Source organism: Boleophthalmus pectinirostris, unplaced genomic scaffold, assembly GCF_026225935.1.
Source record: "Boleophthalmus pectinirostris isolate CB_2022bp ecotype Guang Dong unplaced genomic scaffold, ASM2622593v1 HiC_scaffold_17, whole genome shotgun sequence".
Classification (NCBI taxonomy): Eukaryota; Metazoa; Chordata; class Actinopteri; order Gobiiformes; family Gobiidae; genus Boleophthalmus; species Boleophthalmus pectinirostris.
In genome coordinates this window covers 18,229,597-18,257,183 of record NW_026571115.1, presented here as the reverse complement: position 1 = coordinate 18,257,183, position 27,587 = coordinate 18,229,597, and the positions used below count along the sequence as shown (strand labels likewise).

Below are 27,587 nucleotides of genomic sequence, written 5' to 3'. Positions count from 1 at the left end.
TAAATAACATTTGTGGCCATAGACATTTATTGTGGACAGATACATTTAGACTGTACAGTACAGATATGAAACAAACAATTAAAAACAAATATGAAAGCTATAGAAAAAGCAAAACATTTTAGAAAAAGCGGTTTTAACTTTGTACTTGTGCTACTGTCCATAGCAGGATCATATTGCTCAGCATGTGCAGAAGATATATGTGGTGACTCTCCCAAATATTTAATACTGAGCAAAAGACCAAATCACATGATAATACTGAATCTTATCAGTAAGCTACCACTCCCACAAAACTAAAATATATAAAAACCCAGTTCATAGATTTAATACTTACTGCAAGCACTGATAATTTTAAATGAGGAAATTCTGCTCTATAATTTGTTTTGTGCTGTAATTGTCTTATGCAAAAGATAAAAACAAAATATAATTTACAGAAGGTCTAATACTTAAATAATAAAAATAAAAAAAGATGACTTTAAACCAGGTCAGAAAATAAGTGGTTTGAAGCTGCATAAGTCAAAGGCACAGTTCCCACACTGGGTATACTGTATCACAATATAGTAAATGCTTTGAGTGCTATCACTTAACACAATTGTACACTTTGATTGCTTAGTAACAGAAAGACTTCCCAAACGCCATTTATACAGTGTCTAGTAATTGTAAAGTATTTCCAGTAGAAGTGCAGTTTATTGTAACGCTCTAGCATCACTACTATAAAATCTAGTAGCCTCTTGAATCCATAATAAAAGGTTTTTAAAAAAGTACACTGACATAACATTATGACCACCTGCCCCAATAAACAACATTGCACTGAATTTTGATACAATTTATTATTATAATTATTTTTTTTATTTTTATTTTTACAATTTAAGTAACATTAACTTGACTATCCAATCCCACACACACTGGCTTCAGCACTGTTCTTTTAGAGACCACAAGGCTTGCTCCATCCACTGTATAGTTCCATCACATTTTGACACTTAGTGACACTTGGCGAAACCAAGTGGCGAAATCTTGGTGAACGTTAAATCCACATGCCTACTTATTACTGGCAAAAATAACCTAAAATAAATCCACTACTGGGATTCTCTTAATATGTGGTCATAATGTTCTGCCTGCTCAATGTATACTTGTATTAACTGTAGGATTGGTTTTGAGTGGCAGTCCACTGTAAAGAAAGTATTCTTTGAAACACACCTCACTTTCTCCTGCTCTTTTCTAGAGAAATGCCCACCAGTGAACATTACAGAATAGCGGGCAGATTAGTAGAAGATGGGTGCAGATCGGTCGTCATTGAAGGTAGACCGGAGGTACACCTCCAGAGCACGGTCACTGTGGGGAGAGTAGGGGTGGGGTAAGGGACAGCAAGAGTTAGGATGACCTTATAACATAGTATAGACTAATAATTGTGTAGCCACGCCCCCAAAAGCTCAACTGGAAAATTCACTGTGCAATTGTGAATGTGAGCAAGCTTTTCGTGAAAATATTTGAAGCTATAGGCACACATGCAAGGTTAGTGTTGCCGTATTTACTAGCAGGGTTAATACATTTTAGAGAAGAGAACTGAATCATAATAGTGGACAGGAAAAACCAACAGTTCCCTTGTCTTACTGAAGCCAGACAGCCAATGAGTGCAAAGATTAGCAGTGAAATCAAAAGGGGAACCGTGATTGGTTGGCTGGTGACTGGTGACTTACGCAGGTCCTCAGAGGTTCCTTTAGAACCGGGACAATTCGGGACCCAAACTGGAAGGTAAAGAGAGTTTGAATCTCTCCAATCATGCATGGCTCACAGTTACAAAACACTGCAGGTTAGTGTTCCACAACACAAACAATAAATAAATAAATAAATGGAGAATGGAGATCACTAGTAGTAAAAACATGCTCAACATGCTGTATTGTTATAAAGGATTTGTTCACAAAATAAAAACACAGCTAATATGTCTCATTGTAATCCAGATAAAAACAATAACTTAAAAGGAACAATTTCAACATGCCAACCACACGCACACACACAATTATTCACTGAAAACTAAAGGTACTATGGGTGCAGAATATAGTATGCAAAGCTGCCGATAAAAAACATGCTGATGATATACAGCACAAACTGCAAATAAATAAATGAATAAAATGCTTTTGAGAACACCAAAGTCAGTCATGTCAAGTCAGAACAGATTTCTCACCAGACCAGACTGTTTATTAATATATAGAGATATGTTTTATTTAGAATATCTTTGTAAAAAGTCACCATACATTCAAGGTCAAATTTAAGAATCACATTTTTTGTTTGTCCCTCCACAGCATGCATAAGATTAACACAGGTTTTCTCAGTTAATTCTGCAAATAATTTGTATTTTTTACAAGGACAATAATTATACTATCGTAAATTGAAAATAAAAGACCAAAAACTACATCGCCACTCAGGGAATACAATCATAAATAACACACTGAGAGCTGCAAACGCTGTGGAAATCTAAAACTAAATCACAGTTGTTAAAAAAAATTCAATCAATTCAATGAGGCATTTACCCTGCTGGCAGTTATTTTAGCAAAAAGTTGGGCCAAAACTTTTGAATCAAAACATTTTCTTGCAATGATACAGTGCAACATATTGGACTGACAGAACAATTCATAATATAGATAGATATATACTGTAGTGCCGAAGCTTGAAATGACAGCTTCACAAGCACGTATATAACTTAATAAAAGCAAAGTAAGGCAGATATGACACACAACCGGGACAGAAAAGTCACAAGGAAGCGGAGCGACTGACAACCTCTCAGAACGGAAAAATCTGCACAGCCTTACTCAGAATCAACTTAAGAGCAGTGGTTCTCAAACTGTGGGTAGGTTCTGCTTGTAGTATGTTATAATTTTGGGGTTCTCAAGAATTGTTATTTAAATTTGTTGTTATTTAAAATGAGCTGATTAGACACATATTTTTAAAATCTTGTTTCAATTTAGACATTGATTCGTTCTGCAAGCTGTTCCTGAAAAGTCAAACAAAACAGGTATATTGCTTAAAATCCATCTTACAGTAAAAGTATAAATTCATTCAAACAAACCAGGCTTAGAAAGATCAACTATTCTGGAACAACCCACTAAAAAGTAAAAAAAAAAAAAAGGGTTTGTGAATCACTGACTATTAGCATCTTGTGAGGATATTTATTTGTGCTATTTTACATAAGAAGGCCATTGAGTCAGTGGTCCCCAAACTATGGCATAGGTACACCACGTGATGATGCACAGGCTTGTTCTGGAGTTAAGGTGTCTGAGTATAGTCCTACTTTGTATATGCAGAGCCTAAACATGGCTTCCTTAGTCCTACCCACGGGAACAGTACTACTAGAGTATAAAACTAGATTGTTAAACAACAGATTTAAAATATTCAGCATAAAGTTTGAGAATCACTGGCATCTTGGGAGTAAACTTAAAGATTCATATGTGCTTTTTTCATAAGAAGGCCATTGAGTTGGTGGCTTCGAGTACAATGGACATTGAAGTCTTTTGGCACTTGTACAGTACATGAACATGTCTTTTCATCTCGACAAAATGACACAACCATGTACATGCAGTTATAAAGACAAGCATTTATAGCAAAAAAGGCAGAGAGAGAAAGAGAGATCATCGGCCAGTGTGCACGATTCAGAGTCCGTAACGCTGCATGCCGAGCAGATAGGGGGCGCTCGGGCTGGCAATGCAATCCTCCACCCACCAACCGCTACTGTCCACAACACCACCGGAGGCAGCAGCAACACCCAGGACAAGGGGGGAAAGAGGAGACGAACCCGGGGAGGAAGAGACAGAAAGGAGGGGTGAAACGTGGCCTCCAACTTCCAACTTGTGTGTGGAGGTAGGGCAAGAAGGTAGGAGGGGTTAGGAGGGAGAGAGAGAGGGAAGGGGTGGGATATAGGAGCTATCCGGAGCTGTCTGTGTCTGTCTGTTAGTCTGTTTTCTCACACAGTCGAAATCAATTTGCCATCAGGACTGTCACTGTGGAAGAGAGAAGGAAGCTTGCCAGGTTCGGACACACTTAGAAAGAGAGAGAGAGATGGAGAGACACAAGACACAAGGCAACAAGGAGGTGGAGGTAGAGATGTGGGCGGGGCTTGGTGTGTCATTAACCCCGGCCACAACTCCACATGCCCACCATGATCAGAAGATAAGACTTCCAGTTTCCTCATCACCACTTTCTTGGTTGTACTTTTGTCAGATTTGGAAATAAAGGTTTGTTGATAAGAAAACTGTCAAGTCATCTCTGATAGCTAAAGCACTACATTGATCTATTAGCAAACTACTATCAAACTACTAGGGAGAAACACAATATAGCAGCAGACAGTGTGAATAACTATCTAGCCTCAGTTTTAAGCACTGGTGATTGAAATGGTATTAGTAGGATGTTGATTGTCACAACAACATATAAAGACTAATATGATTTTACAACACAAATCACAGACCTCCTCTCACACATTCACACACACATACAAGAGCATGTTGTTCCTTATTGGATAGAAACAAGGACAGCATAATTCCTAAGCTATACTGGCCAATGGGACCTGATTGGATTACAATTAAAACATATTGGACTGTCTTAAAATAAACAGAGACACTGACCCCGCTAAACTGCTTTAAACAGACCTTATTACAAATACAGAGGATACAAATATACACTATCAATGAATTGCTGCCTTCAAAAAACATTTTTTTTTTGTATGATATTGATCACTATGACTAAAAACCCACATAATAACTGCTGTATCAGTTGATTAAAAATAAGAGAGCTGACACTTACCTTGTGGCAAAGCGGCCGTCATAATCCTCAATAGCAGGCTAGAAAAGATAAATAGATAATAATGAATGAATTAATCTTTTACATACAAGTGGTTGTTTCTCAGTTACACCACTGGGTGGCAGCAAATACTGAACTACAACTACAAGTTCAGCAGTAACTTTCTGTCACCTGATGGTTCCATTTTCTAACTTTATACGCAAGGGACAGACTTGTGTTATAGTGTTTTGAGTTTTCACACAAAATGCTTTAGTGAGAAGTGTACAAACCTGTTAAACAAATACAAGGGAAAATGGACAGAAGTTACCAAAAATCTGGTAAGTGCCAAAGAGGCAAAAAACTTAATACATAAATTGAAAATAGTGTCAGCATCAGAGTTGGCAATAAAAAAAAAAAAAAACTGCAACCTCTAGCAGTGTCTAGAGCAGAAAACAGCCTTTAATATAAAGTTAACTGGATTATATCATCACTTGCTCCACTATATGGGTGTGTCTACTGTATCACCTTACCAACAATAGCCTATTCCTTTTAGTGAGAATCATTAATGCATAAAACCAGCTGGTACCTGTGTGCCGAATGCTGCCATGCTGTAGGGTCGAGGGCGGGTTTGTGCCAAACTTTGTGCCAACAGCCGTGCGGTCAGGCCATAGTCGGGCGTCGGAAGTGACCCATCATTCTCCAGCAAGTTCCCCGTGCTGCTGCTTTTCCCATGGTTCAGACTGTAACCATAATAGCTCCTCAGTTCAAATCACCTGGTCCCAATAAGGTAAAAATGATACAAAGCAAAAGCCACTTACTTCACTCTGAGCTTATCGCCTTCACTGTCGGGCAGCACTCGAGTGTAGGAGAATGGGAACCAACCTCGCCTGTTAAAAAAAAAAAAAAGTGAAATTGCCACGTTGTCAAATCCAGGATAAATGTTTATTCAGTTTACACTGGGGTAAACAGGAATACATGAATACATTACTTACATCTTGTTCTTCTCATTTTCGCCATAGTGCCAGCCATCACGTGCTTCGGGCACAAGCAGGGTGATGATGTCACCCTCTGCAAAGCTGAGCAGGGTGCTGTTGTCTCCTGCGGCATGGGAGAAGATGGCCTGGACACGGGAACGCCCATTTTTCTCCAGACCAGCGGCCATGGAACTGGATCTGGGCAGGGTTCTTGTCTCACCTGGGAAAGAAACACATTCATAGCTAAACATGGGTAGATTTATGCACGAGAGTGGGCACTGTGGGTGAAGTGTCTTGCTTAAGAACATAACAGCAGTTCGCATGGAAAGATTTGAACCCACTACCCTCTAATCTATGTGAATGTCTGCTAGTTGAGTAAAAAGCATATTTTTATGAGCTGAAATGTATTAACCAGAAGAATGAGTTATCAATAATTTAATGAAAAAGTAATTACACTACTTAACATTATAACAGATCAGAAAAGTGTAATTCTCTACATGCATTGCAATGCTGATGTGGTTTAATGTTGTTTCCTCATCAAAAACATACCTGGAGTTGAGTTTTTTGTTTTTTATTTCTCATTCACACCCATTTAACACACACAACCTAGATAGTTAAGTTAAGTTCTTCTCTCAAACAGAAAATACTCTGTTCCACCTTGTGAAGTGGTAATACAGGAATTGCTCTCCAGTGTTTTTAAGCTATATACACTTTCACCAGAATCAGTTGGAGGTGAAAGGTGGCTGTTAACTTAAAAACTACTACTACATAATATCACAAGATGCAACAGAGCATTTTGAGCTTCGAAGATGTAGACAAACTAATAATAAAGGATTACTCAAACATGTGGAAGAAACAAAACACATCTCCTTTTGAGGAGGTAAAATCATTATAACATGGCTTAAGGCTCACAAGAATCAATTTTATGTAATATAGGACTGTTAATAGCTGTATTAGGAGAAATGCCTCCTCTCGGGACATAGACAACAGTGAAAGTGAGAGGAGGAGGACTGGTTGGGTTTGGTTGCTGTGATGGAGAAGAGATGAAAGAGGGTTGAGATGAGATGTGCTATGTAGCTGAAACATGAGGGAGAGAGCACGTGAACAGTAGGCTATATCTGAACATATTTAGAGGTGATGAGTGGCAAAGGTGGCAGGCAGTGACTAACCGTCAGCAATAAACAGGGGACAGACAGGAAATCCTAGTCATCCTGGTAAATTTAATACATGTAGCAGATTCTTCAGATTTACTCATGATAAAAAAGGAACTTGTTAGCCATTTCAAATAGCTTTGAATATCTTATATGTAATGTGGTGCTCCAAAGATGGCTGACATGTATGCTATATACTGTGGTTTCCAATGTAACCAACTGTATGCACAAAAATGCATAATTGTCAAGGTGTATACTGTTCTAACTGTTCATACTTCATACAAAATGGTATTTATCAGCAGATACCCAAAGAAATGCTAGAGAAATGTTAAAGTAAACTAGATAAAAATGACTGGAAACAGTAAATAATGGAGTTGACATGAACTTGGCAGAAGGATTATAATCACATGACAAAGAAAGCGGCAAAGCATTTTCAGATTTTGCCTATTCAAGAATATTCCAAAAACACTGTGATTACCCCATAATTTAACATAATAGCGAGTCTTCTAGTGTCATTATTAGCCAGATGAAGTAAATGATATAATCTAACCCACATTATGATTATTATTACATCCAATCACTTGTCCATTATTAGCATTCGCAGGCACTGTTCATGCACGCCGTTATTCAGCTCTTCAGACTCTTACCCACTGGGTTCTTGTTCTTGGCAGGCTGAGGTCGGCGCACGGGCAGTGTGTTGGAGTAGACATCGCTGACCTGTCTCTGCGGTTGGGCCTGGGATGGTCCTGGGGCCTGGGTCTGGGGGGATGCGGGTCGCACCTGAGACACGCTCATACTGCCCCCTTCTGGCCAGAACTCCTCTCCATGGACACCTGTCGTCCCATTCACCATAGACATGCCATCAGGACCCATCAGCCTCTGAATATGATGCAAATAGATGATGGACAGCAAGTTAGTGCCTAAATCAAATATAATCGTGGCCATTAAAATGGACTGTACTAGAGTAAGTGTCATGGGAGAGTTTATTTTAATTTGGTCCGTCAGCTGCGACTCAGCATGAAATGAAAATTCTAAACAGCTCATTAACACAAGTAGCATCTTAAAGTGAGGCCGGAGAGATATGCCATTTTATTTTTATGAAGGGTAAAAGGCTGATGGGCTGTCATTAGTACACTGCTGCTTGAGGCCTCCCAGAGATACTCAAACCCTATAAAGGTATTATTTTTTTTTACATTTAACTTTAATTTATTGAATCCAGTGCATAATGTAGTAAACACAAAATGTGTGATTTTCCTTTTCTAAACTCACTGCAGGATGTCCCAAGCCACTGCCCATGAAGACAGCGAGTTCTGGAGGCACAGGGAGAGGCTGGGCTCCTGGGATGGGGTCTGAGATGACCAGGTTGGATTTGGAGGTATGCAATGGGCTGGTTCCCCCCAGGGCAGAGGAGCTCATCTGCTGGGCCAGCAGCATGGCTCGATCTGGCAGCTTGTTTGGATCTGAACAAGCCTGTTGCCACACAGGGATCTTCTGCGTCAGTAGGTCTTTACCCTGGAACAGATGAAGAGGGGAATGTGAACATTGACAACACACTCGAAGTGTTCCTCACAGCGTAGCCTTGACCACTGGTCTCTTACAGCTATGGTAATGCAGTGCGTGGGAGAGGCAGAGGGACACTAGCACATGGCCGACTGCCCACCTGCACATCTCTGCCTGTGGAAATGTGTGTTCTTCAGCTAACCGATTTTAATGGACTCACTACAACATGCACTGTATAGATCCTGGGTTTATTTCACCACAAAGAGACAGAGAGAGACCCTCAAGGAAAGGTTTCTTCATCTAGCTCAGGGTGAAGTCTGCCTACGCACAGCACATCTTGATTAATGACTAGACTATGTTGAAAAGAGAAACAGCAGTACAGTCCTTCTCTAGCCACATCTTCAGGCTGGCAGTTCACTCCCACTAATAATCCCTAGAGACGGACGATTACCCAAGAATACCAAAGTGTTGGCTGGTTTTAGGCATGCACAGACGGAGACACGTTTTCAGTGCCAATGACAACACAAAGGAGAAGATTTGATAGGTATAATATAGTATGCTTTTGAAGACAATGTGCATCTTGGGAAATACAGAGAAACAAAGTGCTTTTATCTGAACAGTGGGCTTTAAACAACATCAAAGTGCCCAGACGCTGAATGAGCAAAGATGGATAGAGTGTCAGCAGATAGATGTAAAATAAAAAAGTATTTGTCATCTATGAGCAGACAAATCTAATGCCACACTGAATGCTATATATTCATTTTGTATTCAGTGACACTCAAATATAAGCCATTATGTTTTAGAGACATCAGAGGGTACTGAGTTTCTCATATAAGGAGACAGTATAAACAAATGTATTAAAAGCTTGCTTCAACAAGCTCTAGATGCATCCCTGTGAGGGATTTCCAAGCACTCAAGTTTTCCAAGTAACTTTTTAGATGCCATTAAAGACCACGTGACAGTGACTGTTTACAGGACATAGTCAAACATGCTCAGTCCATATTAGGAAGGATTGATCAGAAAAGTAACTTAGCTGATCATACTAGGACTAGATTATGCATGCAGTTTGGCTTTCAAATGTTATAGTTGTTTAATTTTTAAGTCTTAAAAATAAGACTGTGCTGTTTGAAATTTTGTGTAAAATTATGTGACACAGATATAATTTATTATTATAATTTTTTTAAATTTCTTTTACCAAAATCTCTAATTTTTTTCAAAATGTATGAATGTATGAATGCATTTTCTACTGTCATTTATTGTGATACATATGATTTGTTACCAATATCATTAACTAAGTGAGAGATTTGTAGCCCTCCTTCGACTGTAGTGGTCTATACTATGGTTATACAGTCATTTATGAATTTTCAGTGTAATGGTCAAACAATAACACATACCTTGCCATGGTAAGCACTGCTATTCTTGGCCACAGCACACTGACGATCCACTAAGAAGCAGTACCGGCGACGCTCCTCAGACAAAGCTGTCTTGTAACCCTCGGCGATAAAGGTGTCCAACTCAGTTTGCTTACTGCTGATGGTCTCCACAAACTAGATAGAAAATAAAGAAAAGAAATATATATCTTTTTTTGTAATGCATTCACTGAAATATTAATACATGCTGCCTAATAAACAGCAAACTTATGAAACCAGTAATAACATTCACAAACTTAATAGCCTCTTGTTGATACTCTGTAGCCATTTCACCAGTGCATCTTTCTTGGAACACTTTATATAAATATTGATAACAGCAAACTAGAACCCCTAAGAGCTGACATTTTTGAGATGTGAGCCAATCCTTTAGCCGTCATTATTTCGACCTGTTGAACTTGCTAAAAGCTTTACCCTTGTTAATTTTCCAACTTCAAATACACTGATTTGGACAAAACTCAGCGGCTGCCCAATCCCACAAAATAAAAGAGGACATAATATTACAGAGACAATGTAATTCACTTCAGCCGAGGGGTTATTATGTTATGCCACTGTTGCATCTGTACCAAAGCAATCGCGGGTCAAGTGCCGGTCTATTGCGCACACACCTTTTCAGTAAGTTTCTCTGGCCAGATTCACCGAGTGCTACTCAGGCAATTATGTGTGAAAAGCCAGCAGTGCGTGGGAAGACAAGCTCACACCAAGTGTTTTATATGTTAATGATGACAATCACAAGAAGCAGGTGCAACCAAGAAAGCGTAATGCTGGGAGGAAGACCAGACATAGCAGTGTCTGGCTCTCAAAGCTTTATGGTACTAAAGCTTTGTATAAGCATGTCACAATAACAAGTAAATATCGACAATAAACAATAATATTGATTGACCATACAGCAAAATTAGCCCCCAAAACATATTTTAAATGTACAATATTGTAAAAAAATATGAGCTGTAATAAATAACAGAATGCAACACTCAAATCTCATTGTAGTGCAGAAAAATAACCAATATTTTCCTTTTGCTACAAAGAAAAGTACCCATGATAAATACTGACCCCCAAAAATAATTGTTGCATCTAACATATATAGAGTGATAAGTCAATATAGTAATTATCATGACAGGCTTAGCTGTATATGTGTATAATGTAGACTATATATGTAGATGTTATTCTGGAACAAATCACTTGCTTTAACTAGATCTGCCAAATTTGCAATTGCCTAATTTAAATGTAATGGCTACTAGAACATTTAGTGATGCATAAAAGATTCACTCTTTTGAAAGACATTTGGAAACTTTTGGAAGGCAAAATGTTTAACTAAACAAATAAATTTTTTATTTATTTTTATTTATTTTTTTTTAAGTAAAAAAGACATTATAAATGCATGCAGATTCAACAGGTTAGTGCATTAGTAATCTGCCAAAGGCTCCTGTTTGCAGCCCTTCATCTTAGCAAGTCCATTTCACCGTGTGGGACAGGTGGGAAACCTTTTAACCATTTGTCTTTTAGAGTACAAAACAATCAGCTCTTTAATCATTTAAGTCTGCTCATTTTCGTGTCAGAGATTCAATTAAAAGTGTCTGATGACTAGAGTTCCCTTACGTTGTTATGATTAATAGTGCTAGTTCCATCCCCTCCAGCGTTTCATTGTTTATGTTCTTGATAAAAGCGACTAATGAAGTTTTGAGAGCACCACCCTGCAGCCAAATGTGCCTTTGTGTAGCTGCGATTCATTTCATATCCACCAGGGGCACAAACTCCTTTAGCTCTGCCAATAACCTTTGAAAGCTTAGGTCCTTTTGTTGCACTGCTTCTCAGATTGTGGTACAGAAACAACTAGCGGCAATTCACATATTTTTTTCAAAGTTCTGGTTTAAATCCCAACTGTAGTGTCAGTTTAGTTGCTTTTATATTGGTTTGGTCTTGGTTTAATTCTGGTTGAACTATAACCTTGTTGTTGTCCATGATTGAGTATTGTTTGTAGTCGGTAATCAGTCAGTATCAGTCAGTATTTCATTTTTTGTGGGGCCAGGACTCCCCTGAAAAGGAGATTCTTAATCTCAGTGGGACTATCCTGGCTAAATAAAGGTAAATTTAATAAGTAAGTAATACAATTAATTGATTCTGAATTAGGTAGTCTAACAAATTTGAAAATAAATAAAATTTAATTCTTCTTATGTGTTGAGCAAAGTGAGTTAAAAGCAGTTTTCAATTTAAAGTGGACAACTTAAACTATATTAACATTTGGGAGAAACATAAACATTTAAGAAACACAAACTTCACAACTGATACAAGAATCTCGTGCATTTTTCAACACACTTTTAGAGGTAAGCAGCAAGGGTAACAGGTTTTAGAAAGATAATAAGATAAGATTTTGTTTGTAGAGTATTGCCACTATTTCAATTAGGTTCAAGATTCAAGAGTAAGATTTTACTTTGTCTCATTAAAATCTAATAAAAATGGCTTTCAATATTCATATACTTAAGCTTTTTATACTTTTAATAACTGCCATTAAAAAAAGACAAATTTTAATCTCTGTAGCCTGAACTCTACTTCAAATCACGTGCTTTGACTGACAGAGGATTGGTTGCAGACCTCTTGATTAAAAGACAAAAGCTGATCATTGACAATAAGAAACTGATTCCTGATCTGTAGTATATAACTGCACAGCCCTATTTTAAATTGCTGTGTAATTTCAATTCAAATGTATCTAGCAGCCATATAACCCAGTATCTATTTTGATGCTGAAAATGATACCAGCAATTGTAGGAACAACCTTTCACATTATTTTACAAAAGCTGCATTGGGACAAAAATCTGTCTCACCGGCCCTCCGCTGAGCCCAAGTGTCAAATCAGGAAGGTAAAAATGATGAACGCTCTTCCCCCTCGAGAGCACACTGACCTTATTCTGCTTTTTCTGCACCTTAAGCTCCAATTAAGCTCCCTGACACCAGTGCGGCTAGGCTGCTTTAGCGTAGCTCTAATGAAATAGGTAACAAAAACAAGACAGTATGAACCCCCAATGCACGCATACATTCTTGATGTTGTTTTTTCTTCACCTGTGAGTCAAGTTAAAGATAGTGATTTGGTATGAGTCACACTCCATACTTCAGTGAAAAAATAGTGGGAGAAATTTGAGAGACTGAGCTATCATGGAGGCAGACAACTGGACACTTTTATGAATGGGCCGTATGTTGTGGAGTATATGATATTTCCAGTTTAATTTCAGTGTGGACTGGTATTGCCTTGGGTTTGGGTTAAGTAAAAATTGATTGTATGTCACTGCGATGGCTGTGCCAGAAACAACATATGGCATAAAACATATATAGAAATAATTTATGCTAATCACTTGATGCTTGACACTTGTAGATGATTTTCTTTGGCAATTCAAAGCAAAAGGGTAAAGAAAACTGTATGTATGTATATTCAGACCTTAACGTAGACCATATACAAGCCACATTGTACTAGCACAGGACAAGTATTTACAGGCTATTTCACTGTGGTCTGATTAGTCGGTAAATACAAATGTACTCTTGCCAGTTTAATAAGTTTATTAATTCACTCATCATTCATCATCCTGTCTGTTTATAACATCTTTGGGACAGTTTGCCTTTAAGGAAATTGTTCTATGTTACAAGTAACACACTCAGGTTAAATCTGAACTAGTCCAAGGTACACACATTTTGGCACCCACTCTATACTGTCATTTACAGATTTGTTTTGTAGTAGAAATAATAATCACACTTATTATTAGAAAATATTTTGTTTCTTGGCCCAACAAATCACAACCTTTCTTAACCTTCCTGAAATTAGAGCAAGTGTAAATTCAGCCTGGATGACCTGACTGCACTCCCATTTACCTCACTGTTTCCCCAGAGTTTACCTTCTCCTCAGGCTTCATCACCTCACTCCATTACTCCTCCCCACCGCTCACCACACCTCCTCTTCATCCAATCAGCGCCCAGTCTGACCAATTTAAACCCCCATTCCAGGTGCACACGCCCTACCTCCTTCCCAGCATCCCCTTAGTTTCTCATCCTCCCATCGTCTCCTTCACTCTTCTCAGCCTCACCTCCACCACTTCCAGTGTCCAGGCCCAAAGTGAACACATCTCCCGGCCACGCCCTTCATCACAATGTTCCCTACCTGGCAAACTGAAGTCAATTTCTTAACACACTCACAAAAATTCCGCTTTACCTGTTGTGAAACATTCTAACAAACACCAACCTGGATTATAATGATTTGATAGAACTGACTTGACTGAAAAAAGAATAATAACAATGGTTAATGTTCTACAGGCCCATGAGGATTTCCTATACATTCTGCTTTGCCATATAGAGCTGCTTTGGCTTACCATTCATTTCCTTTATCAGTGAGAGAAAAATATAGCAAACAGCGGAAAGGGATTGTGTTTGTGCATGCATCAATATATAATAATACACCGACTCTTAGGCTTCTTTTATTGCTCCAAGCGGAAGAAACCTTTATCAAATATCTTACATAATTCAAACTCTATCTCGGAGGGGACTTTTATTAAGGTACTCAGTGCATCCAGAGTTCATTCTATTGAATTTCACATTACTTTAGTCCACTACAATTGAACTACTGTACATAATGAGTGAATTTGCATATTTGGCACTGGTTCCAACTCTTGAAATAAGAGGGTTGAAAAGATACAGAGATCAGTGAGAAAAAAAAGAAAATGAAAATTACAATGACGAACACAGGAAAGAGGGCAGCCGTGTGTCCCCTGTTGGACTTTTTAATGAATAGAGAGGAGATAAAAGAAAATAGCCTTATCATCTGCTAAAGTAACTCAAATACAGCAGAAATAGATTGGGATAATTCAATTAAATATTATTAACTCAATTTTATAACTATCGCTCCAGATGATGTTACAACACTATCTGTAGCCTAGTAAAACCAATTACACAATGAAAGATAATACAGTAAACGTGATATCAAACCTCTAACTATTAGTCAAGTCATTTAAGTTACATTACTAAGCCTAACAGACAAAAATATACAGTGTACTGGTAAACAAATATGCACTACACTAAACACTAGAATAAATGTCTACACTAAAAAGAAACAAAATACTGAGTGCTGACCAGTCAAAAGTTTAGATACACTCTCCTTTTTTTTTCTTACTACTTTCTTTCATTTTAGATACATACAGAAGACGTGAAATATATGAAGCAAGATGTATGGAATTATTTAGTAAAGAAAAAAGTTTACTAAATATTTTTCTACAAAGCAAATGGTGGGTAATTTAAGGATTTGGTTAAAATGGGTAGTTATTTAATTTTTTTCTCCTTTGCTACATACATCTTATTTTATATATTTAATGTCTTCTGTATTTATATCAAAGGTATAAACTACCTAACAATGGTAGTATATTTCTGGCCTACATACAGTAACTTCACACTGCGGTGTAATTTCTTTTGTTGTTTTTGATTATATATACATAAGCATGTTCTGATGTCTGATGATTGTTTAGGGCAGTAATCACAGTGAAGAGGAGATCATATTGGTCCAATGTCTTAAGCCCTTCGTCTGTGGAAGTCCTCGGGGGAATCACTGCACAAATGAGTTGACTTTTCCCCAGCAGCCATGATATGATCAGAGAAAGTGAGCAGACTGGAAATGAGAAGCAGTGATAGCGATAGATTTTTACTGCTGTTAGCTAACTGTATCTTATAAGGGAGATTGGGAGTTAGATTGTTGGCACAGATGGGTCCAAATTATATGTAGGCCTGCCATGATAATTACTATATCAACATTTTCTTTGCGCTATAAAAAAAGCAGATTATTTTTTTACTGTATATGATAAGATCGAAAGCATAAGAGGTTGTATAAATAACTTCTATGACTCATTGCAGATGAAAACTAAAAGTGTGTCATTCTCTAGTTTGTTTGTTCTGCATGTTTGAGTGACCCTGCATTATTAATCTGTCTACACCTCGAAAACTCAAACTCAACTGCTCCACCTGTCATGAAGTGGTAGATTTCAAGTTAACATCTACCTTTTACCTTTTGTTCAGTACAGATAGGCAATTCCAGGACTAGAATAACCCAGATGATTCTAGTAAAGTGTTTTGAGTGTTTTGAGAAAAAAACTTTGCATAAATATCTTGGGTTTGTGTGTTAAACGTGAGAATGAAAGGAAACACAACTCCATGTATGTTTTTGATGAAGAAACAACACTATAACATAGATCAGTAATACTGGCCCTTTAATATAGTATAAGTCTATTCCTAAACTACTCTGCAAAGATCCAATTTCATCCTATTTAAATACTTTTTCAGTACTGATAGTAGTTTTATTATCAATTATTATCAGGATATCAAGTCGGCTCAGTGTAAGAAAAGATGAATGCAAATACAAAAGGAACTAGCAGACCTTGTAACACTTTTTGACCTTAACCTACATGTCTATCATCACTCAGCCACACATCTGAGTTTAGTTGCCTCCACCCAGTCATGTGGACATGCAGGTGCTTGCAGCTCCTCACAGAACTCCCCACCGATCGTCCTACTTCGTACACTTAAACAGCCTCATCCATTTCTGTCTCATCTCCAGTGCCCACACTTCCACTCCTCTATGTCTTAAAACACCACAGGGAAATGACACACCCATGACACAGCGTGAGAAAAACAGTGTGACAGCGCAGTTCTGCCAGTCTCGGGACGTATGACAGATCCCATGCAGACAGGAAGCACAAGAGAAACGTGTCAATGTGTATGTGCAAGTGTGGAAAGAAGGGATGTCAAATAAATTATCTGCAAACTGAGTGATACTGAAACTAGTGTCGAAACTAGACAATAACTTGAACAAGTATCAATATTAGGCCTGTCATTACCATTACTATATTGACTTATTGTTCAATATATCATCGATAGAACAATATATTTTTGGGCTCAGTATTTACTGTGCACATATTTTTGCTGCAACATTAGGGAGTTTTTTGCTTTTTTATGTACTATGGTAAGATTTGCGTTGTAGAGGGATGAAAAAGTAACATCCAAGACTAATTATTATTGGTTCTTTCTGCTGTTTATTTGTTGTAGCTCATGGTTTTTAATGATATTGTCTATTTAAAAATGGTTTACTGGAATTATCCTGCTTTGATTCTGTCAGTGGCATTAAGTAATTCATTCAGTATTATTGTTATTGTGATATTCCTCTGTAGCAATATATCATGCTTCAAATTTTGGCAGGCCTAAATCAATACTGAAAGAGTAAGAATGTAATTAAGAACATTTTTAACTGAATAGTTTTGAGTGGTTTAATTTAGCTCAACTAAGGCAAAACCACCTAGTAACACTGAAGATTAGTTTGTGTGAAAATTATATTCTCTTGTCAATTATCATTGTGGTATTGAATTGTGGTATTAGGTATTAAATATCAAGCATTATTCCTAGCATCAAAATTGAGTTGAAATTTCAGCATTGTGATAATACTGACTTACAGCCTGTGCTCATTACTGGTTACTGGAAGAAACCTGGGCTGTTGTTCGTGTTTAATAATGCCACGGCTTTTCAAATCTCACCTCAAAACCCACGATATTAGATAAACCTATTCTGTGTAATGTTCTGATAGTTGTATTAATGTTGTTTTTATTGTGTTGATGTGTTGTAAAGTGACCTTTGTTAGGTATTTGAAAAGTGCTTATACATTTAATGCCATAACTGCTGTAACTCAAAACTCATCAAAACACTTGAAAATTATCTTTTATTTGTTGGATTTTCCATTCCCATTCATTCTCAGTCATGGGTGGCTGGAGTCAACTTTAGTTTGGACTTTTAAGTGGGGTACACACTGAATAGTGACTAGTTCAATTACTATGGGCAATTTAGTTTGATCATGTCTGTCTTGGGTGGCCGTTACATAATTTGAGGCAATAAACCTAGCAACAGTAACTGGGTCTAGATGACCTAGTTCCCTGCATCATGGGTGAAGTTTAGTCTATTTGATGACCATAGCAAACCTCATCAGAACAGACACGGACAGATCAGCTCAGATTAAATTAATTGTGATGAGACAGATTGATTTTGAGGGTTGCTTTAGGCTTAAGTTTGTCTTTGACATAAAACAATTAGTTATCTTTCACAAGTGTTTGAGTCACTCACCAACTTGAATCAGTGTGACAGTGGGTGCACAGTGACCACAGCTCTCCATGTTGTTCTGTTTATAGTAAATTGTTACTTATTGCTTGAGCCCTGCCGCTTTTACAATTGTCAGTAGTAATTAGTAATTAGAGTGCAGAAAAGTGAAAGGCTCATTCACTTAAGAAAGTGGCTGAGCAGCCTTCATTGCCTGCAGATACAAAGGAGGACTTTAAGAGCATGCTAGCTGTAGGACATGACAATAACGATCAACATTGTGGGAGAAAGGAAATGTGTATTTTTCAATGTAACATTTATTATCTTATAATAGTATCAGAAAGTACCTGTGTATTTAATTTTTGTTTATGACTAAAGTTCTAGGGACATATTTTAGTAGTTATTATTATTTGCACTCTGTTGAATAGACCCACCCTGCCACAAAAAGGTCAGTAAGGAACAACGTTTTTGCTTTGCATCATAGAATAAAGCTCCAGAGAGACAATTTGTCAGAGTCCAGGCAAGAGAGAATTAGGACATTAGAAGTCATAATAGCAGAAGCATTTTATAAATTTCAGTATAAACCACTGAAGATAAGATAAGAAAACCATTATTTGCTCCACAACGGGGACATTTAGGAGTTGCAGAAGTGCAGCTGGGAAATACAAAGTATAAAATAGAAAACTAAGCATTAGACAATAATGAAAAAAACATAATGTACTTTTCAGCTAGGGCTGAACAATTTGGGACAAGCATTTTCACACATGTTTTAATAGTAGGGTTCAGTTCAAGTTTTACATTTTAAACCCATCCAGTTGAATTGACAAAAAGACTGAAATATGAATTAACAAACTAATACAAGAATCACATTTTATCTTTGTACAGATCTAAAATACAAGGCTATCAGTTTTAATGCAGAATAAGATTATTATTAAATTATGGTACTTCAGATTATAGCCTTGCGATTTGCTAACTGCATCCATGCTAATTGCGATTTCGATTCTATTTCAATTCATCTTGCAGCCATATTTCATACTTTTGTTACAATTAACATATCAAATAGACTATAATATTAAAATAGTTAGATCAGCAATGGTTTATTATGTTAATTTAGCACAATACTTCTAAAAGAGTGAATTCAAAGCTGTAGCTCATTTCTTTTTTGAACCACTATCTCCAAACTGGGCTCCACCTCATCCTCTCATTCCCTATGCAAAAGCAAAGAGCACAGAATAGCGTACAGATGTGTAAATAATATTGGCTTTTTAGTATTCATGCCTTAACCTTTCGAAGCCATACCACACTGGCTGCATTAAGTATGTACCCTTTCATTACATTAGCTCTTTGTTGCAGCGTGTTTTGTGAAGATGCGCCACAGATAGGACGAGGGGCGCACGATTCGTAATCAAACCTCCGCCATTCTCCTGCCCACGCGGTTCATGCAGTTGCCACAGCCTCCTCCTCCATCTTTGCTTGTTTTGCAGAATCAAATTTACTTTATGAAGAATAAACCTATTATTTTCCACATCCAACAATCACCCACATCAGTGCAAACAGAAAGTGAGCAGGCAAACTTATGAAGAGGGTGGACTGCTTTTCTCAAAACAACGCAGCCACTTTAATTACAGAGCATTTGCACGTAATAAGCAGATATTAAATAGTAGATTTTAAATATTGCTACTGTGAATATGTTTCCTATACTCAAATCTTAACCACAATGAATGCCCTAATTGTGAACAAGTTGCTTCCACATACTGAATCATACCTGCATCTCCTTCTCCCCGTACTTGGAGGGGTTCTTGCTGCCTTGGCTCTTTCGGCGCAGTTTTTTCAGCTCCCCCTGGCACTTCTCCAAACTGTCCCCTTTGTTTTTGTGCTCCACTTGATATTTCTTCAGGGCAGCCTACAGGGTGCAGCAGACACAGCAAACATACAATTAGAGAAAAAGTTGGAAGACAAAGTGTACAATGCAGTGGCCTTGATCAAACCGTTATGCAACAACTTCCATAAACTGCAAAGAACAGCAGCAATTTCTAAATCTGCATCAACACAAAATGATTACAGGCAAAATGTTTTCATCCCTTCAAAAGCCAATTATTTATTTCATTGATTTAATTTGTGCATTTGATTATTTATATAGGAAAACAACTTTGTTTCTGATCTAGCAGTGCTGTTGCTATAGCAACTGTGTCTGGTGTGACAAAGCCTGTGTGGTTTGTTTCTCTGCAGAGAACTGGCTCGCACATGAGGGTTCGACAGTCACATTTACATTTTGTGAAATGCTGAGGTATCCCCTTCCTCCACAAGGCACACAGCAAAAACAAGCAGGAACGATACAGTCACAGTCGCCATAGCAACGTAAGATACAGCATCATACGTGTGTTCACATATATTCAGGAATGAAAGTCTAGTTTTTAAATTATGGGATGGGCATGAATTATTCCAATTTAAGGAGCATTTCTTGAATAAGCAAACACTGCATTATGAATGTGTATATGTTTGGACTACAGCCTTAGGGATACACAAACAAAATCAAAGATGTATAAACATCAGCAGTTAAACTAAGCTGAATATTATGCTATTATACTACATCTTTAGGTATTTCACAAAAATAGCCAGCATCTCTTTATTCAGTCTGGTAATGTATTCTTAATGGAGGAACAAACATTGCATAAGGTGGGTTATTTAAGGCACACAAGTTGGCTACTCGTCTCATGCACAAAATTCACAATAACGGTTAAAAATCCTTTCATGTTCCAACTGCACTCAAACTCAAACTATTTCAGTGCATTTCTAAAAAGCAAGGACAAAATGCTGCTCCAGCTGTTATTTGTGCTTCCAATAACATGCTGTGACTCATTCACTGATCGCTCCCAGTGTTAGCAGAACCACAACCAATGCAGCCCGCTCTGCTTTTCATATGGATAATTTCATCTCCTCAAGTGGAGGTTCCCCAGTGGAAAGTCCCCGGCTTGTACTTAGATTACCATAATGGCTACATGAGATGCAATTGGCCATTGTTGAGAGCAAGCTTTTAATTTGCAAGGTCAACGAGATAACATTGTAGCTGCACTGTACCTTGTAATAACATGCTTAAACACCACTGGGAAGTAGATAATCTTCCATATATATTTTTTATGCTACAATTCGGACTTTATCTTGTAAAACCTTTTTTTGTGTCAAGGCCAGGAGGAGGATAACAGAGAAAAAGACACTGCACAGCTGGATACAACACATACATGTATTATTCTAGAGAAATGAAAAGATTTTTCTTTGAATCTTTTTGCATGAAGTCAAAATATCATCACTCAAATCATCATTAAATTATAGCTATTATCACAGCTGGAAACTCACTGAAAGTAATGACAGACTAAACTTCACAATAGCTACATTACAAAAGCCTTAGGTTTAGTTTCACTGAGTACTATGTTTGAGTGCAGTAGGGTCAAAGTGCAAAAAGGTCATCCACTAGGAGAAATTTTTTTTAAAAAGAGAGAGAAAAAAAAACACCTGATAGTACGAATAGGGCCTTTATTTTGCTGTGAATCCAGATCACAGTCAGAAACCATAAGTGTTTTAAAATAATCTATCCCAAGGAGAATGGAAATTTAAACTTTAGTGACCAAAATAAATTATATATATTAGATGTAGATGTAGTACATGTACCACTTGGATATTATATAGGATACAGGAAGGATAAGAGCACAGAGGCATGCAAGGGACTTTCTTAAAACACAGACTACTTTTGTACAGCACTACATTTGTGAGACTGCAGGTCCAGAAGTCAATTCATTTTACAATTAACACCAAACAACAGTGTGGCTAAACAGCTTGTAACGTGGCCCCTTCCAACCATACAGTAATGACAAAATTATCCCATCCCCCAAAACAAGGCAGTGCGCTGTACTCTGAGGCAGCAGCCCACTCATTCTAAAGATATCCATGAAGCCCAGCTCTCTGCTTACACACACTGCGCTGTATTATAATCAGTCTACACTTGACGAGTGAGCAGAATACATAATGTTTGTGTCATGCAATAGCTCACTTAGATGCACAGTTTATGATAAGGTCTAGTGTTCATGTGTTACGGTGTCAAAGGATGCCCTCCCACTTACAATTGATTACAAGAACATCAGATACTCACAGTGAGATATCGGGCATCTAGCTCCACCTTCTTCTCCAACTCAGACAGCAGCTCGTTGTGGAAGCATTTTAACTGGGCACAAACAGAACAGCAGGTCAATCAATGAGCAGCAAGCAACACCACTCACATTCAATAATAGAACAATGTGTGCGACCCACATACACATCTACTATACTATTCCTTATAGCAGTAAAACATACACATTTGCTACTATGGCTATTGGTTGTGCAATTGTAATCGTCATATTGATACACATAATATAAGTGAGATACAAGCATTACATAAATTAAAAAGTGACAAATTGATAAGAAACTACTATCAGTAAATTCCAATATTGAACAAATTAGCAACACAAAATTTCCTGTGACCTGCCAATGGCTATATTTACATGCACAACAAAGATCTGGTCTGATTTCTGGAAAATGGCAAACCACCATGGCACAGACAAAAATGAGAGAGAAAAAGTTAAATATTGAAAGAGTTGTTTAAAATTCATTGTATTTTTTCCTCCAAATACATCAGTTACTCTGAAATCCACTGATTAAATGACTCATGTTGTTAGATGTTTTGATCAGATTTCTTTTGTGCATGTGAACACACACCAAAAATCTGTTTTACTACTTATTCTATCCGATTATCCTAGAAATCTGATTTTCAATTTGAAGTCAAACTTAAATAAATATTGATAATTTCTGTAATAGTGTCAGTGCATTGTTGGTAGTTCAAATTAATTATACATTTGTTTTCCTACATCAAATATTAATGAAGCAATATGTAGTAAAACTTTTTTCCCAACATCACAATTTCTAATATAGAGCAGCCAAATGCTAAACATAAACATCTGACTGAGCTGCCAACTTGCCGGACTTCCTAACCCTTTTATTACACTTGATTAACCCATTTTAATACTGCTGTAGTGTAAACTCTTGAATACCAACCATCTCCTCCAGTTGCACTTGGATCTGTCTGTGAACCTCAGCCATCTGGAACAGCACATCCCCTGCACACACACAACAAGAAGACAATAAAGGGAAAAATAAATGAGCAGCTGCACAAACGCACAAATAATAGAGAAAAGAAAGACAAGGCAAGAGCTCAGCGTGCAACGTCCATGCACTCATATGAGACGCACAAGACAATAAACTTGGACAGTGATGGTGGAGACGACATTTGACGAGACACATTTAAAAAGGCACATAATAACACAAACACTCACAAAAATATGGTCCTTTTTTATTTATTTGTAATCATAATGCACATTTGTAAAGAAAGCAAAATCCATGACTATAGGCATGCTTGTGTACAACTCCAATTCAGGTCATTTGCAGGGCAGTGCAAAATGTAAATGTAAACAACAAAAATAAGTTGCATATATACCAACTAGCCGAATAAAGGTCTAGCTAAAGGGACAATGTGTAACTTTTCTGGTGGTGGATCTGCTATCTGCTTGTCTCATGGCGATGCCCTTGCTTTGGCTGGAATGTTCCATATTACTGCATTAAACAAATAAATCCTATATTTATTCATTTACAGATGTTTTTTTTATTTTTGAAAAGCTACATGCATTTTTAATGTGAGCTTCTTCTCCACAGATCTGACCTGTAACTCTATAGAGACAGATAGATTAAATGCCATACTATAGAACATTCCAGAAAAAAAAAAAAAAAAGAAACAGTCAAGCAAGGGGCAGATGCTTTACCAGAAAAGTTACATAGTGCACCTTTAAACATGCATTGTGTAACTTTTCTGTGGATGGACCTGCTTCTCTCCTGCGTGTTTGGCCTGGAATGTTCCAAGTACGGCAATAAACCTCTTCCTTTTATTCAATCACAGGTGTTTTTATTGCTCAAAAATACCTTGATGCATAAATGCATGAGATAGATACATGTGACGGCTCACTCTGGAACATTCCAGGCAAAGCAACATCTCCACGGAGACAAGCAGGTGTCAGTCTCCAACAGAAAAGTTCCACAGTGCACTTTAAGCGTTCTATCCACTATAAGCCAATTTTTACACTTATTTATTTTTAAAGAAAGTTCAAGCTGTTTTATTTCATCCCATTTTCCCATTTTAGGATTTTGTTGTATTCTTCCTTCTTTTTGATAGACCTTTTGTGTTTTCAATTACACAGTGAGACATAATGTTCTATGCTATGTTGTCAAATGTGGCCATATTGGTTGGGGTCATTGCATTGTTGTTTCTAATTACATTTCAAACACTGGCCCATTTTTTTACCCATATAGTTGAATGTATTATGTATATACCTACAGACTGCCTCTTCTCATAATGCAGTGTAAGATTGAGAAAGCACAAACAGTGACACTGGGTGAGAGACACACAGAAAGCTGTGGTGAATTCAACACGATGAAACATGTAGCTGACTGAACACTGCTGGACATGTTTATAACCTTTAGAAGACAGCAAGCAATTTCAATTTAAAGCAATATTACTCCAACGCTACTATTCTGACACGTCCTGTTGTGTTGTTTTGATGGCTGACTGGCTGTGTGTCTTGAAGCGCTTTGTAAATGAAATCAAAGCTACTGATGCCTTGTGGTTTCATAAGAAGATGCTCCTTCATACTTCAATGTGTAATGTAAATTAGCACAGACAGATGACATAGAAGAGACAGCACTAGTGAGATCTTCTGTCAGAGATTAATGGGAAAAGCTTAAGTAGAGATATTTTCTCAATAAGTTCCAATAAGAGAAATGTCACATCAAAAAGACTGTAATAAAAGAGGACTGGTGAAAAACATGTGTTGGCGCTAACAGTATCTAGTTATCAAGTGATTCATTGAGATCTATGGGCCGTTTTAAAAAATACTGAGCAAAAAATAAGATAAAGTTTTAAATGCCTCTAACTAAATTATTTGATACAGTATGGTCAATATGGTTTTCCATTTAGGAGTCATAAAAACATGAGGTGAAGTATAGATGATTTTCTAACATTTTCTTTAACATAGCACATAAGTAATGTACAGTGTTGGGAAGGTTACTTTTAAAATGTAATCCCCTACAGATTACAGATTACACACCCCAAAATGTAGTTTGTAACGTAATCCATTAAATTACTTAAAGTGAGTAACGTAATCTGATTACTTTGGATTACTTGATATTGTCATGTTTTTTTAAACGACATGAATGTAGCAACCACATCCTGAAAATTCTTGTTTGTTGTCTTCAGATTGTCTGAGCCCAAGTCTCCATGAATAAGCAACTGTTTGCTGTAGAGAAACAAAGACCATGATATCTTAATATAAGAGGTTTTGTCTGTTAAAAGACAGTAACAAGATCAGCCTTTCCTTCACCACAAATTATTTTTTATATGAGATCACCTTAAATTATGTCAACCTACTGTTAGGTGTCATGTTGTTTAGACCTGGTTTAGTCCTGGTTTAGTCCTGATTTTTAGACCTGTTTTACTCCTGATTTTAGACCTGGTTTAGACCAGGTCTAGACCAGGTCTAGATCAGGTCTTTAGTTCTGGTTTAGTCGTGGTTTAGTCCTGGTTTAGTCCTGGTTTTAGTCCTGGTGTTAGTTCTGGTTTAGAGGCGCACAGGAGGAAGCGCGGTTTATGCGAGAAAACACAGTCCACACGCGGCGCACGAGACGGCGGTGTCCGCGCTGTAACTACGGAAGGAGACGTGGTCCGCGGGTTCTCAGGTTGATGACGATGATGAAGGTGTGTGTTTGTGTGTGTTTGTGTGTGTGTTTGTGTATATGACAGTAGTGCAGATATTATGAGTCTATGCAGGTTGTTTTCACCAGTGCCAGTAGCTCCTGTTTCACATTTAAGTTGTAGGCGATTTTTTATTTGTTTTTGTTTTTCATATATATATCTCACATCGGCGTTTGATGACGTTTACATCGCTCTTATTGCGCGCGTTCTGTTTGGGTTTCCGGCAATAAGTGGAATTACCAAAATAAAAAAAATAAATAAATGGGATGTAGCACAAAATGTGAAAACAGGAAAATACCGCCTTGTAATCCACTTATTTCAGCAAAGTAACTGTAATCCAATTACCACTCATTGAAGCAGTAACTGTAACGGAATACAGTTACTCATAATTTGTACTCTGATTACGTAACGGCGGTACATGTAATCCGTTACTCCCCAACACTGGTAATGTAGCATGTAGCTGACAAACCAAAGCAATGAATTTGTAATCAAGAAGTGGAACAACATTCCGCTCTTTACATTCCCTAAAAAATTTGTATTTCTCAAAGACACTTCACATTTTTTCACATTATGACTAGGTCTGTGGATGTTCCTCTGGTGCTGATCTTTTGGCTGGAGGGAGGTGCAGGCCATAGCATGCTGTCACTTCCCAGCAGGCCCATAAGCAGCTTACAGATACTCATCCCTGATCACCGCCTCCCCGGCTTAGGCGCTCCTGTCACTCTGCAGGTAGCGTCAAAAGAGGTGGATCAATTAACGAGAGCGCCCATGTGTCTGACATGCACTGGTTACAAATAGCTTTTGTACGTATATTTGAAATGTTTATTTCATTGGTGAGTTAGACCATAAATTCTGTTTTCAAACTTTTCACCAGGGCACCAGGCAATACTGACAAAAATGAATAAAAACCTTGATTTATTATTTTGATTACACTGCTGACAATATTCAGACAGTATTATGGCAATCCATCAGAAGTGTGCAAAATGTTGTGGTTGACGTTCAGCTATCGCACAAAATGTGATTACAAGATTAAACATTCAAGTGTAGAACTATTGCTTTACGCTGCAAGATTTATTTTTAAGAAACTTACATTTTTTTAAAATATATTTCATAGACTAATTGAGATATTCCCCATCTCTCCATCATTTAAATATTACAATTTTTTTGTTTTGTTTTGGAGTTATTATCACCATAAGTGGGTATGGTAAAGCAGAATCAAAGGTTACATCCTGAAATCTAATATTAGATTATGTAAATCATTGTGCAGCTATTCGCAGAAAGATGGTTTATTTTACTTCTTGATTTAGAAACAGCACCATTCATGATACAACATTTTATATTTTTGGTAAATACATAATATAAATGTAAAAATGTTTAGGATGGTTTTGATCATTAAGTCTTCTTCTGCTGAAAGAAATGAATGAAAGAAACTGAACAATCTCATTATGCTGCTGCAGATATTTTACTGCTGTGATGCCAACGCAAAAAGAGGAAAAGAATCACACTCTGAAGATGCAAATAGTTTCCATGGAAACTTTCATATTGTATCAAACCTTCAAGGCTTCAGTTGAACAGAAATTTTAACAAGGGCACCGGGAAACTGCTCTGCCATTCAAACATCCGTTTTTAGACATATTAGGTGACTTATGAAAACTATTATACATGTTAATATACAACATATATATATATATATATATATATATATATATATATATATATATATATATATATATATATATATATATATATATATATACATATATATACACACAACATACATACATATACGTACCTGGAGTTGTGTTTTATTTCATTCACACATGTTTAACACACAATTCGAGCATAT

General features: G+C 37.2%; 1 protein-coding gene across 2 annotated transcripts in view; it reads right to left on the bottom strand.

Moving 5' to 3' along the window:
* Positions 1-4: 4 nt before the first annotated feature.
* baiap2a (BAR/IMD domain containing adaptor protein 2a) overlaps positions 5-27,587 on the bottom strand; it is a 69,035-nt gene continuing 41,452 nt past the window's right edge. Inside the window, exons 4-15 of one of the 2 annotated variants that reach the window (XM_020933014.2) lie at positions 22,999-23,060; positions 22,061-22,132; positions 19,682-19,819; positions 9,784-9,936; positions 8,159-8,401; positions 7,537-7,768; positions 5,757-5,958; positions 5,583-5,651; positions 5,351-5,504; positions 4,789-4,826; positions 1,695-1,742; positions 5-1,329 (exon numbers count right to left, since the gene is read on the bottom strand). In XM_020933014.2, the coding sequence (XP_020788673.1) occupies positions 1,715-1,742; positions 4,789-4,826; positions 5,351-5,504; positions 5,583-5,651; positions 5,757-5,958; positions 7,537-7,768; positions 8,159-8,401; positions 9,784-9,936; positions 19,682-19,819; positions 22,061-22,132; positions 22,999-23,060 (1,391 nt within the window). In that variant the 3' untranslated portion in view covers positions 5-1,329; positions 1,695-1,714. The remainder of the gene's footprint in view (positions 1,330-1,694; positions 1,743-4,788; positions 4,827-5,350; positions 5,505-5,582; positions 5,652-5,756; positions 5,959-7,536; positions 7,769-8,158; positions 8,402-9,783; positions 9,937-19,681; positions 19,820-22,060; positions 22,133-22,998; positions 23,061-27,587) is intronic. The other variant, XM_055152766.1, reaches the window with a different exon arrangement.